Below are 11,944 nucleotides of genomic sequence, written 5' to 3'. Positions count from 1 at the left end.
TCCCATCAGTTATATATCTCAACCACAATAAGTCGTCTGTCAATTTGTTCTTGCTGGACTTTAAGATATGGTCATGCGCTTGTGGCTTCTATTTCTGTAGGTCCAACTGGGATTCATAATTCTACACTCAAGTGCACAAATTCAAAAACATGCACTAAAGTTCGATAACTCTGGTTTTTCTTATTTATTTGTGAAATAATTATATTTTTGATATTGAACAATTACTTATCTGACGCATTGCATTGCAGGATTTTAATTTTATAACTCGTAAATTGTATACAATTTGTCATTGCGAAATTGACAAGTGGGGCAAGAGAATATTTATTTGGTCATGATTTGAAGGAATTTGTTCAAAATAATAAATTCAGAAAAAATGAACTTCTCAATCCAATATTTTGGGTCAGTATATTTATTTTCCTGTAAATTATGGTTATTTTGTTTAGTATATCGAAAGATGCACTTAAGTTTTGAAACCGTCTAATATTTATACAGTTTTGTTTTCTAACACAAAAATTTATAGATATCAATTAGAATTATTAGTATTTTTTTTATCAGACCAACCTCAGAGCCGTGGAATATGCAGAATTATTAGTATATCTTTTTCCCTGGACCAAGTTTAAGTTGTGGAATATGTAATGTTTGAAGTGTTGAACATAACATATAACTTAGAAATTTTTATCTAGTTGTAATAACCGAGAAGTTTACGACATTGGTTTCTGCTTTTAAGTGGACCAAAAGTGGTTTCAAATCTTTCCGAGTGCAGCAAACAATCTTTGACACTTCCACTAGAAAGAACAGAAGAGCATTCTCAATAGGAGATAGAACAGAAGAGCATTCTCAATAGGAGATTATGGCTTTTGTAATAAACTTCTCATACATCACCCCACTGGTTTTCTTCATTCTTTCACTTGTGTTTTTGCATGATATTGTGCATGCTGATCCTCCCTATAAACTCTGTCAAGGCGAAAATTTTACAGAGAATAGTGCGTTTCAGATAAACCGCGATGATCTTCTTGGTTCTTTATCCTTAAATGCTGCTTCTCTACCTAAATTCTACAATACTTCCTCTGGAAATGACAAGAATACAGTTTATGGTCTTTTTCTCTGCTACAATTATGTCAAACATGATGAATGTACAAAATGCGCGGAAGTAGCTACTAAAGACATCAGAAACCTTTGTAAAACATCAAAGGAGGCACTATTGTGGTCAGAAAACTGTCAGCTGCGCTACTCAGACCAGAAGTTCTTCGGCCTTTTGGATGTTGCTGATAACGTGAAACAAACTAACCCGAAGCCATTTTCAGATCCAGGACGACTTCAATCAATCCTGAATCCTGTTTTACTCAGTATGAGCAAGCTAGTGGCTTCTTCAATTGATATGGTTGCTACTAAAAATATATCCTTTCCAGGTGATAATCCCATCTATGCATTTGCACAGTGTACTAAAGACTTATCTTCAGAGGACTGCAATACATGCCTTAGAGCTGCAATATCAAACATTTCAAGTTGCTGCTATTCTTACCGTGGAGCAAGACTTTTTAGTCGTAGTTGTTTCTTAAGATATGAGTTCAATAATTTTATTGATCTAGACGATGGTGGTATTACAGTACCTGAAATTCCAAGTAAGTCATTCATTTGCTACAGATTCTGTATTTAGTTTCTTATTTCTGTTAATTATGTGCTGTATGATTGGTTAGTCATCTGCATGATTGACTAATTTAGTTTCATTATCGCCTGACCATCTATAGAACACAGTGATGGAAGAAACAAGCAGATGATAGTAGCTCTCATATTTGGAGCCATGGCAGTAGTCATAGCGGTGATTAGTTTCTACCTTTATTGTCTTGCACCGAGGAAACAAGCTAGCAACAGTAATGCTCATAATATAGGGAAGGGCAGATTTTTTCATCAGCAAGTTCAGTTACCTGAAGCTAATGAGCACAGTGACACATATGCAATGCTCCAAAAGTTTCAAGCTCTGAACAACCTAGATCCTCAAGAATTTCCCTTTTTTCCTATGGAGTCTGTGCTAGTAGCTACAAATGATTTCTCTGATTCTAACAAGCTGGGACAAGGAGGTTTTGGTCCTGTTTACAAAGTAATAGCTTAAACTTAGAAGAGAATAATCATATTTCAGAACATGAAATATCAAGTGATTTCACATACAACTTTTGTCTGGCGTTTTCTTTTGAATAGGGCACTCTACCTACTGGCGAGAAGATAGCAGTCAAGAGGCTTTCAGCCACCTCCACTCAAGGTTCAGATGAATTTGTGAATGAGGTTCTACTGATCTTTAAATTGCAGCATAAAAATCTGGTCAGGCTCTTGGGCTTTTGCATAGACAAGGAGGAAAGAATACTGGTTTACGAATATATGAGCAACAGCAGTCTGGATTTAATTCTTAATGGTTCGCCACATATTTTATATATCTTACATTCTTGATTGGCATTTGCTCTTTAACTCATTAAATTTAAATATATTAATCTGTCAGATGAAAGTAAACGAGCACAAGTCAGTTGGACAGTACGTCTAGATATTGTAAAAGGAATTGCACGGGGAATGCTGTATCTTCACCAGGATTCCCGTCTTAGAATCATTCATAGGGACCTAAAACCAAGTAATGTGTTACTGGACAAAGAAATGAATCCAAAAATCTCAGACTTTGGAATGGCAAGGATCTTTGGAGGTAGTGACTGTCAAGCCAACAGCACTGCTAAAATAGTTGGAACATAGTAAGTAAATCAGCCTGCCTGGGTACATACTTTTTCATTTAATTATATATCTTCTAGTCATTTTCTCTCCTCTCATACTTTCTATGTATAATTTCTTAACAGTGGATACATCGCTCCAGAGTTTGCAATGGAGGGCCTGTACTCCATCAAGTCTGATGTTTTCAGCTTTGGTGTACTATTGCTTGAAATTATAAGTGGCAAAAGGAATGCTGAATTTCATATCTCAACAAGAACTAAAAGCCTCCTGTCATATGTAAGTTCGTTATAAACAAAGTCAATTAATATTGTAGTGAAGTCCCTCCTAGATATCATTTTTTTCCTATTGGTATACTGCAGGCATGGGAACTATGGAATGAAGGAAAAGGCAAGGACTTGATGGATCCACTATTGGCTGATGCTTGCAGCCTCGACGACTTTTTAAGATGCATGCATATTGGATTATTGTGTGTTCAAGAAGATTCATATGACAGACCAACCATGCTATCTGTTGTTATGATGCTAAACTGTGAAACGACAGCTCTTACTCAACCTGAACGACCAGCGTATTCTGTTGGAAGATTGCCTCATCACCAAAAGACATGTTATAACAATTTGTCCATCAATGATCTATCCATTTCTAATGCATATCCACGGTAGAGGAGCTGGTGCTAAGCCTGAAGTATTTGTATTTATCAACAAATTGATGTCAATACTAGTGAGGACCAATTAGATGACTGTGATCTAAATTTAATGCCTTAAACTTAAATGTATATATAACAATCCCATAACACAAGTCATTTCATCTTGTTTAGTATGTTAGCTTTGTAGTGCATACTGTCTTCAAGTCATCTGGTTGAATGAATTGACTGAGTGCGCTTAATCCTAATAGGAAAATCCCTAATCACAGGCGAAAACAGAAAACTTGCTGCAATTAGTATTCAGGTTCTGAGTAGCTTTGATATAAGTATATAACTGTTTCCAATCTGATTTATGTTTGAATATTTAACAGATTCCCAATCTTATTCAAGGATAATAATCGAGTCTGTGGACCTACATTGCTGACATACTATAGGAAACTGACCTGTGGTATCAGCGTGAAGAATCTGAACAAATTGCTGGACGTGTACTACTCGAATACAAGTTTGCGTTACAGAACCGTTTAGAGAATAATCTCATTTTTGTGACGTGCAAATTGTCAAACGTAGCCAATATATCCTTGTCACCGAAAGATGTGACAGTTTTTTTTGGGTGAGAGGAACTGACTATTCCAACCAGCCACGTTGTAGGAGTTGGCTTTTAAGTTCTCTAGTCTTCTAATGTGGCTTTCAGCAAGTAGTGTTTTCCCATATATATAATAAGGTTCTAGAAAACAAGTAATTTCCATCTCTGAAATATACTTGAGACCGATTTATCTGACATAACTAAGAGCAATGTACAAGTGAAAAGTAATTAACCATCGTAATTTTACTGATACAGACCTTCTGCTAGCTTGGCCTCCACTGTGTCACATTAATTGGCTTCATCAAATGCCGAACTTGTTATGTTATCTGGGGTAAATTCCTGTAATTGATTCATCATCCACTGACCATGATGTGGTATACTTTTTTGAATCATCCGACTTCAGCTGGTCTTTCATCACCGAGGTTGATCTACTATGTTGAAAGAATGGAGGTTGTTGAGGCATTATTATGGTAACAGAGTTGCTATTAAGCATGAGGACCACTGAATCCATAGATGGCCTGCTATCCACATCTTCTTGAACGCACAATAGCGCAATATAGATGCACCTGATTACTTCATTTCTTGCATACGAATATAATAACACTGGATCCACCAATTCCAAGGGTGTTCCGTCCTTCCAAAGTCTCCAAGCCTGTAATGTTCTTATATTATAGGCTGAACTATATAATGTTAAAATAGAAGGAGATCGTGGCATGTATATGGTGTAGAAACTTACATAACATAGCAGGTCACCAGCATGGTTAGATTGATAGAAAGAACTGTTCCTTTTGCCACTGATGATCTCCAGGACTAATACGCCAAAACTGAAGACGTCAGACCTCACAGAGTAATCTCCATGCATTGCATACTCAGGAGACATGTAGCCGCTGAAAGCAGAAAACACATCAAGTAAATTATCTAGAGCTAAGAGTTAATGATTGTTAAATTGGTCATTCAAGTACTTTTTAAATTTGATATTTTCATTTACAAAAATAAGAAGAGAGATTGGTAAATTGTTCACTCCTGTGTAATGAGAAGAGAAGTGACATGACTTACTACGTTCCCACAATTCTACTAGTCTTTCCATGGTTCTGATCGACGCCAAAAATCCTTGACATGCCAAAATCAGATACTTTTGCATTCATGTTGGCATCTAACAAAATATTGCTTGGTTTGAGATCTCTGTGAATAATTCTAATCCTGGACTCTTCATGAAGATAAAGCATCCCTTTAGCAATTCCTCCAATAATATTGTGTCTCCTCGTCCAGTCCAGTTGTACTTGTTTCTCAGGATCTGCATTTATGAAGATAACGAGTTTAAAATATCACCTGTTTTGATTTAGCAACTGTCTGAACTTCTTAACAATTCTCAGGGTCGGATTTATTAGACTTAATTATCGTGTTATACAGAGCTAAATGAGAAGAGGTCTAACCAAACAATATGTAGTCTAGGCTTTTGTTGGGAATATATTCATAGATGAGAATTTTTTCCTCTCCTTCAAAGCAATATCTCAAAAGCCTGACAAGATTTCTGTGTTGAAGCTTAGCCACTAGAACAACCTCATTCTTAAATTCTTCTGCACCTTGATTTGAGCTTTTCGATAGTCTCTTGACTGCTATCTCTCTTCCATTGGCAAGTATACCCTGTAGTATGATGAGTTTACTCGTTAGAGGTTCAGAACTTAACAGATATATCTTCTGATTATCAGTATAAAATTTACCCTGATACAGAACTTTCAAGCTTCGTACCTTATAAACCTCACCAAATCCACCTTCACCTATTTTGTTATGGATAGAAAAATTATTCGTAGCTTCATTCACTGTGCTTAAGTCAAGTCTCAAAGATTCTACAGTTGAAATATCATTCTCCACTACAGCCAGATAAACATAGTTTGTTGAGCATTCGTAATTTCCATATAATCATTACCAGTTGGCGAAAGATGTAAAAGTATACCAGAATCAAACTTACTATTAAATGAATTAACAATATCTTTATCAGAATTTTCTGAGGAAACTTGTTTCTTTCTAGTAGCCCTTTTCCAGGCATGGAGAAAGTAACTCCCACCGCAGAGCATAAGGAAAACACATAGTAAAGCCACAAGGATAAAAACTTTTTGTGACAAATGTTCTTTCCCTGCACAAAATTATTATTGCATTAACAAAATATGAAGTATGTCAAGTTAACATAATTTAATCGGAACTGAAATAATCTATCATTTATTAGGCTATGTTCACTTGGATGGAATATACCTTTATGCTTCCGTATCGAGCTTGGACTTGGAGCCGGGGAAGGTGAAGGTGCCTTGTCCAATATACCAAAAAACGGGTACACTTCATATCGAATATTACAACTGTACAGCAAAACTCTGCCTCCTTGCTTATGATCACAGCATTTTGGCAGATAACGAGTAGCCTCTCTGAGACAGCGACCACAGTCGTTGCCAGACAAGTCTGGCGTGCATTGAACCAGCTCATAGAGAGTTAGTGCTCTAGTATAATTAACAATTTGAGTTGCGAACCCCTTGATAGCATGTTTATTTTCATCTGTCACATTGGAAGCCTGGCTTATCAAGTCACTAAAACTACTATCTAGTGCTTGTTTAAACCCTGTGCCTTCTATAACACTACTAGGATTCGTGTAATAAAATCCCAGTGTCTGATTATTAATATTCAAGAAAGACCGGCCTGCATAACGTACCATGCAATCATCGTACCAAATAACAGCTGCTTTCTCCTTGGGGCATTGAGTGATGATTTCTTTCGTGGCCTCGGAGACACATGCTTGACAGGCTTGACTAGTAACATCTCCTCGGCAAAGGAAAACACCGTAGGCCTCATCAGGGAAACCACGTCCAACGCTGGAATTAAAGAAGCCGTGATTTTTCGAAGCGTTTGATGAGAGAATTGTGAGGAGGTTTTTGAGGTTAGCTTCAAATGTGCTGCCTGGAGTGTAAATATTTTCTCCAGAACATAAAGGGTAACCAAAGTCCAGTGCAGCTTGAGTATTAACACTGCAAAATAGGCACCAATATATGGACAACATCACAATCACACTCTTTCGAGAGCTCCACATTGTAGATGCTAGATAGCGGTTGTTAAATTTTGATATGTTAAAGTACGAGCAGAAAGACAGTTCAAGTTAAATTCTTGAGAGTCCAACACTTGTTTTGCTCAGAGGCTAGAAAGTTGCTTTATGATTTTTGGTCTGTCTTTTTTGTGTTATATATGTTTAAGAATGTTTGTTATCGCTATTTTATGTGATTATGTTATACTTTCTTTTGTAGTCTGGTCAACATCGGTATGCAAGGCAAGGAAGAAGGTGACACCTACTTTATTATATTTCATCTTCGGGCAGGTCTCAGGATATTACCAATCACGGGTGTCCGAGACCATGACTTTAGGGGTTTATCACCCAGGTCATAGTCTCGATTTTACCACAAAAAGTAAGTGAATTATCATGTTCGGTGTGTACATATATGTTAACAGTTCTTCGAATTAATTAAGGTGACTGGAAATTTATCTATGTCCGGATGATTATAAGAAAAAGTCTACCATATTGTCAGAGTCGCTGCTTATAATTTGCAAAGAAGAACCTAATCTGAACTTATGTTTCAAAAGAACCCTATGTGCACGAAGCATTGTTTATCGAAATGTAGCGACACATCTTTCGCGCTAATTTTATTTTTTTCAAGCCATGGGCATCGGACAATGTTTGTTACAACTTACAAGTGAGTTGTATCAATCTATCCTCTGTAGTGATTGGGAGTAGCGACATGTGTGAATGTTGATTTGAAAGCAAAAAAAAAGAGTGTAAGATTCTTTTGAAAGTTCTGTCATATTTAAACTGTCAACTTTGGTTGTTAGACTTGGAAAAAAAACAAAACTCAGGTAGTTAGGCTTATAATAAATGGCCATGCGAAGAATTTCAGGGAAGCATCAACACTTGGATAATACTCTGGAGGCGGATTTTTGATTCCAACTATCATATCATAGACAAGAAGCATTTATCGTTATCTTCCTCAATGCTGTGATACGAAGCCGAAGGTGTCATTTTGGATATGAGGTGTACCCCTTTTTCAATATCGCGTACTCTGCATCATCACCTAATTCTTCAACTCTAAACTCATTACAGATGCCTAAAGGTACACATCATAGTGAAAGAATTGTTGCATTTTCAACGAAAAGCTGATCTGAGTTTTATCATTAATTTAACATATCATAACGCGGTAAAATATTTGTGCAGGGCAACAGCGATCATCCCGAAAACTTGCTGAATCCAGGGTTATCATATTCATACTCAAGAGATGAAGTAATCAATTGTATCTATATTGCATTACTGTGCTTTCAAGAAGATGTGAATGACAGGCCATCTGTGGATGCAGTGATTTACATGCTTAATAGTCACTCGCTTCATAAGAGTTGCTCCATGATAAATGAAGGATTAAGTTAGATGCTTCGAAAAAATGTTCTATATTCTGGTCAGTGGATGATGCATCTCTGGAATCTACCCAGATGATGTGAGAACTGAGAAGTCTGCCATTTCACAGAGCAAATAAATTTCTAAGCAAAATGTACAACCATCAATACCCTTTATTAATAAGCGAAACCACATTTCGGTGAACATAAGTACTTTTTGGTGACTTTTATATTGATTAGGATTTTATAATCATTATTATACTATTATCTTCTATATTGAATATGATTTTATTATTAAAGACTTCAATATTCATTAGGACAATGAAAGACTTCGGTTTTGATTAGAATTTTATTATTAAAAACTTCAATATTGATTAAGACAATATTATATAATTTTTTTACTGTATTTAATAACAATAATCATTAAAGAATTATGAAAAGATTTTCATATTGTTAGATTTTATAGTTATTATTATACATTTTTAGGATTTTATAATTATTATTATACATTTATGAAAAGACTTCTATATTGATTCGGATCTTATTATTAAAAATTTCAGTATTGGTTAAGATTTTATAATTATTATTATACTACTATAAAAAGACTTCTACAGTGTTTAGGATTTTGAAATATAACATTTATCCTATCCGCACAGTTAAATCGCTAACAATTTAACTTACGAAACAGTTCTATAAAATTCATATCAAAATTTGGCTATCATCGCTCGCAAGGGTTGGCTCAGCTGGTTAAAACACGGGACTTATATCCTACGTTAAAAAAATAATAAATAAATAAATAAAATTTGGATATCATCATATTATTTTTTATTTAACAATTATTATTATTATCAAAAAACTTTTATATTTGTCAAAATTTTGTATTATAACAATTATCTCACTAATAAAAATATATTACCAATAAAATTATTTGTTTTAATTTTTTAAACTCAAATAATTTAATATACGGAACAACTATGTAAATCTTTTATCATGCTTTAGAGTTCAAATAAATAAGAGTTCATATTGATATTAATATAATATTCATATATAGTTTTTATCAATAAGCGGAATCCATATCATCAGAATACCAAAATTTGGTTATTATCATATAATTTTAATATTTATTATTATTATTATCATATAACGGTGAGAATACTTCCATGTATGATCAGAATTTTTGTAATATAATAATTATCACATCAACAAAATTACAGTCAACAAAGCTACTCATTTTATATTTTAAAATTCAAATAGTTTATTTTAGGGTTAAATATCAAAGTGGTCACTGAAGTGGAGGTCATATATCACTTTGCTCACTAATCTTATCGGGGTCTCATTTCAATCATTAGAGTCACAATAAATATCAATCAAGTACCTCCAAATTTTAGTTCAAGGAGTAAAAATATTATATAGAGAGTTTAACACATTATTTTTGAATACTACCAAAACCAAATAAAAAGTTATGACTTCTACTATTTATGATAATATATTTAGATTTTTTAAATTATATTTACTATTTATTTTTTATTATATTAATACATTTTTTATTTTAATTAAAAATAAATACTAAATAAAATTGATAAAATCTGAATATATTGTCATAAAGGCTAGAAGTCATAAACTTTTAGTTGGTTGTGGTAGTATTCAAAAATAATGTGTCAAACTCTCTAAATAATATTTTTACTCCTTGAACTAAAATTTGGAGGTACTTGATTGATATTTATTGTGACTTTAATGATTGTAATGAGACCCCGAAAAGATTAATGAACAAAGTGATATATGACCTCCACTTCAGTGACCACTTTGATATTTAACCCGTTTATTTTATAAAATAACTTTAATTTGGTTATCATCATATAATTTTTGAAAAGATATAGACATCAACGAAACATGTTCAAATATTTCGAAACATGATATGAGAAAACAACATCAACGAAAGTTACAGACGATTGAAAATGTTTTCCGAATCATCAAAAATCATCAAAATCCGAAATTAATTGAATTTATTACGAATTTGTACAAGATCTCTAATTTTTGTAATCTATTAAAAAATTACAAAAAAGATTTCAATAATTTTGAATTTTATTGTTTTAAAAGGATCTTTTTGTTCTCTACAACTTTCGCTGTTTAAGAATTTTCAAAAAATACCGTTTAGAGTAAAAAAATTAAATAAAAATCTATCTATAATTAATTTTTAAATATTGCCCAAACTATCCTTAGTCTTTTACCGGAAATAATGCAAAGTGATGCGTCAAAAATGGTAAAGAGATGCATAATGTAATTATAGAAAATATAAGTAATAAAATGATTTTGGCCAAAATCGATTGATATGATTATATGAATGACCAAATTCTAGGAGGACAGGTGGTAGGAACTGATAGGAGGATTTGATATTTTGTTACTTTACCCTCTTCTTCTTATATACTAAAACAAAAAAATTGATGTTACGACTTACGAGAGCTTGTGTCTCTTATTAAATGTATAACATATCTCAGTACTCCTATTTATCAATTCCTCTATGAATCTTAGTTTTTAAAATAATTTTGTCATCCTTCTCCTTCATCTTTCACGAATTCTCACTGTTCTTCAGTTCTCATCTTTTAATTCTCTCTTCTTTCTATTTTTTATTCTTCAGTTATTAATCAATATAATTCCACTATTTCCATTGCGGAAGACGAGCATTTCTATTCTGATCTGTATTGGAACGTAAGTCACGAGCTGAAGGCCCACAAATCAGAGTAACATCAACATGCATGTAAAATGTTGCTCATTTCTATTGTCGCATCTCGCATGCAAGACTGCTAGTCGGTGCTGGACTGCTGGAGTGCTGCGGCCCCGCGGGTGCAGTTGCGACTTGCAAATTCGATAAATTAAAATTATTGGAATTCAAGATTTGAGAATATTTGAGGAATTTTAAAATATTAAGAATATAAAATATATATAATTTTAATATTTATATTTATATTTATATTAAGTAATTATAAAATAATTTATTTTTTAAATAATTTTGTGATAATTATTAAATATATACATATATAGGTATAGGATCGAATAAAATTTTTTCTAGATTACAAACTTACAAACTTTTGTTTTGAATTTTTTTATTCTCCCCAACTTATTAATCCTTAGTTATAGAAGGTATTCATGTTGAAAATTATTAAAAAATCATCATAATTTTTACAAATAACGCATAAATAAATCGTGCGTTCAACACATTTATAACCAGGGTTCAATATCGGGTGTGCAACACTAATTATCATTAATTTGAATATATTTATAGATATGCTTAAACTATATTTCTGGGGTATAGGTACGGTTTAGAAAGATAAATATTAGTTATATAATACGTTTAACTTAGTTCTTATATTGAAAAATTAGTTTATGTACTTCTCCAACACAATTTTAATCGATATTCAACAAAATATATTAAAAAATGTTGAACTCAAGTTATATATATGTTGAACAAAAAAAATTTATAAGTTTGTACCAGAACGCTCTCATATATAGGTATTTATAAAATAATTAGGTGACTAAATAGTTATCTAATTATTTTATCGATTCTAATTATTTAATCATCGATAGAGTCAATAACCGTG

The 11,944-nt window shown here is 33.0% G+C and overlaps 2 protein-coding genes across 2 annotated transcripts; one reads left to right on the top strand and one right to left on the bottom strand.

Annotated features, from left to right (window-relative positions):
- Positions 1-662: 662 nt before the first annotated feature.
- Positions 663-3,530, top strand: LOC108194862 (cysteine-rich receptor-like protein kinase 10). The gene is made up of 6 exons (XM_017361802.2): positions 663-1,622; positions 1,749-2,098; positions 2,197-2,407; positions 2,492-2,732; positions 2,835-2,985; positions 3,069-3,530. Exons 1-6 carry the CDS (start codon positions 851-853, stop codon positions 3,366-3,368), a joined length of 2,025 nt encoding a protein of 674 aa, XP_017217291.1. The 5' UTR covers positions 663-850; the 3' UTR covers positions 3,369-3,530.
- A 305-nt stretch (positions 3,531-3,835) lies between these two features.
- LOC108224209 (cysteine-rich receptor-like protein kinase 10) lies at positions 3,836-7,130 on the bottom strand. The gene is made up of 7 exons (XM_017398733.2): positions 6,183-7,130; positions 5,902-6,066; positions 5,682-5,803; positions 5,366-5,576; positions 4,989-5,226; positions 4,669-4,819; positions 3,836-4,584 (listed from the first exon to the last, which is right to left on the bottom strand). Exons 1-7 carry the CDS (start codon positions 7,003-7,005, stop codon positions 4,255-4,257), a joined length of 2,040 nt encoding a protein of 679 aa, XP_017254222.2. The 5' UTR covers positions 7,006-7,130; the 3' UTR covers positions 3,836-4,254.
- Between the last annotated feature and the right edge of the window lie 4,814 nt (positions 7,131-11,944).

Source organism: Daucus carota, chromosome 1 (assembly GCF_001625215.2).
Source record: "Daucus carota subsp. sativus chromosome 1, DH1 v3.0, whole genome shotgun sequence".
Classification (NCBI taxonomy): Eukaryota; Viridiplantae; Streptophyta; class Magnoliopsida; order Apiales; family Apiaceae; genus Daucus; species Daucus carota.
The sequence above is the reverse complement of the archived record's forward strand: the minus strand, read 5'-3'. Positions and strand labels throughout refer to the sequence as shown.

Bases quoted from the DNA above. Each gene is read 5' to 3' on its own strand.
- LOC108194862 (XM_017361802.2), top strand. From the start codon at position 851: ATGGCTTTTGTAATAAACTTCTCATACATCACCCCACTGGTTTTCTTC. The intron at 2,099-2,196 runs GTAATAGCTTAA...TCTTTTGAATAG, and splicing joins GTTTTGGTCCTGTTTACAAA to GGCACTCTACCTACTGGCGA. The intron at 2,408-2,491 runs GTTCGCCACATA...TTAATCTGTCAG, and splicing joins TCTGGATTTAATTCTTAATG to ATGAAAGTAAACGAGCACAA.
- LOC108224209 (XM_017398733.2), bottom strand. From the start codon at position 7,005: ATGTGGAGCTCTCGAAAGAGTGTGATTGTGATGTTGTCCATATATTGG. The intron at 5,804-5,901 runs GTAAGTTTGATT...ATCTGGCTGTAG, and splicing joins TATTGTTAATTCATTTAATA to TGGAGAATGATATTTCAACT. The intron at 4,585-4,668 runs GTAAGTTTCTAC...AGAACATTACAG, and splicing joins CTGGTGACCTGCTATGTTAT to GCTTGGAGACTTTGGAAGGA.